This window comes from Lactuca saligna, chromosome 3, assembly GCF_052625555.1.
Source record: "Lactuca saligna cultivar CGN05327 chromosome 3, ASM5262555v1, whole genome shotgun sequence".
In the NCBI taxonomy this organism is placed as follows: Eukaryota; Viridiplantae; Streptophyta; class Magnoliopsida; order Asterales; family Asteraceae; genus Lactuca; species Lactuca saligna.
In genome coordinates, this window is record NC_136419.1 from 116185778 (window position 1) to 116187384 (window position 1607).

The 1607-nt window shown below is 27.3% G+C and overlaps 1 protein-coding gene across 1 annotated transcript; it reads left to right on the forward strand.

The window, feature by feature from the left end:
- The first annotated feature begins 531 nt into the window (after positions 1 to 531).
- On the forward strand, positions 532 to 1184 carry LOC145033910 (Calcium-binding EF-hand family protein). Its single transcript, XM_078982391.1, has one exon. It carries the CDS (start codon positions 595 to 597, stop codon positions 1099 to 1101), a length of 507 nt encoding a protein of 168 aa, XP_078838517.1. The 5' UTR covers positions 532 to 594; the 3' UTR covers positions 1102 to 1184.
- The last annotated feature ends 423 nt before the right edge of the window (positions 1185 to 1607 follow it).

Sequence of the window (1607 nt, forward strand, 5' to 3'; positions counted from 1 at the left end):
AACCAAATCAACATTTGTTTGTTGGTATGATTTAATACTTAATGTTTTGAATTGTATATATGACGCATGTATATCATATGCCTATAAAATACATGTTTTTAGTCGCAATGTATGAGGTGTTTGGATTTTTGTTTTCAACGTGATTGGTGCAACATTAAGAATCAGATTTTCATAAAGAAACTAACAATTATTATTATTATTATTATTTTTTAATGTTACAAAACTAGATAATCATAAAATTCATATTTTAGAATTCATTTTATTGTAAGGATTTTATGTGTGAACTTATGTAAGAACATTCAAATTCATTTACTAAAAATTATGCCAATCTGTCCCACCTCGCTCCTCTTTCACTTAAAATAATCTACAAGAAATAAGCAAGAAACTTCCTTCAAATCTTCCACTTCAAATCACATTTTTTTATTTTATTTTTTCCAACCACTTTCCAAACATTTTCTCCCAACCCCTTTTGACACCTTGACTTGACCTCCTACACACACGCATACGTCTTTATAAATCCATTCTCATACTTCACTAACATTCATGTTCTTTAGTTTCATTTCACCAAAGAAAACATATTTTTAACCACTAACCATGACTTTCATGATAAGTTCATTCATCCAATTCTTCATCTTCTCAACATCCAAGTTTTTCATCTACACCAAACTCAATTTTTCCATGAATGAATCCAAGATTCATGTTGAAAAAAAGACCCAACATTCAAAATTATCAAAAAGGATGCCTTCGTTTAGAGATAGAAGCTTACGAAGAGATGAGGTGGAGATGGTGATGGATAATTTGGGAATTTTCAATCTAGGGGACAAAATCCCAGAAAGATTGAGTTCTAATGATGCTTTTAACATTTTTGAAGAAGAAAATCCAAATTTGGATGATGTTAAGGGAGCTTTTGATGTGTTTGATGAAAATAAAGATGGATTTATTGATGCAAGAGAGTTGCAAAGAGTTCTTTATGCTATGGGGTTGAAGGATAGAGCACAAATGGATGATTGCAAGAAGATGATCAGAGTTTTTGATGTGAATGATGATGGTAGAATAGATTTTGATGAGTTTGTGAAGTTTATGGAAGGAACATTTTGTTAATTTGTTGGATTCTATCTCTTTTGCTTTTCCTATATGTATCTATTAAAAGGTTAATGCAAAAAAATAACGTTTCTATTGATTTATTTATTTATCCTTTAAGTTTCATTTTTGCCTATTACAATGTTGTATTTTGGAAAATCTATTAATTAATTATAGCAATGTCATCCATAAATGAATAAATTTTACTATCATAATTGGATAGATTTTTCAAAATACAATGCGTTTATAAGTTTTTTTTAGTTGCTGTTGTAGTAGATATAAATTAATTTAGGATGATATAATCTCCTTATACTAATAAAAGAGTAGTTCTTTTGCCATATGTCAATATATTAGACATTTTAATTAATGTGTTGCTACTTGTCAATCAATTAGTTATCCATTTTAAATTTATTAAACATCCTCATTAATGTGATACTATACTATTTGTCAATGTATTTATTCTCTATTTTAAATTTAAATTTTAAAATTTATATTATTGTTTTCATTAATTCAAAAATAAAAAATAT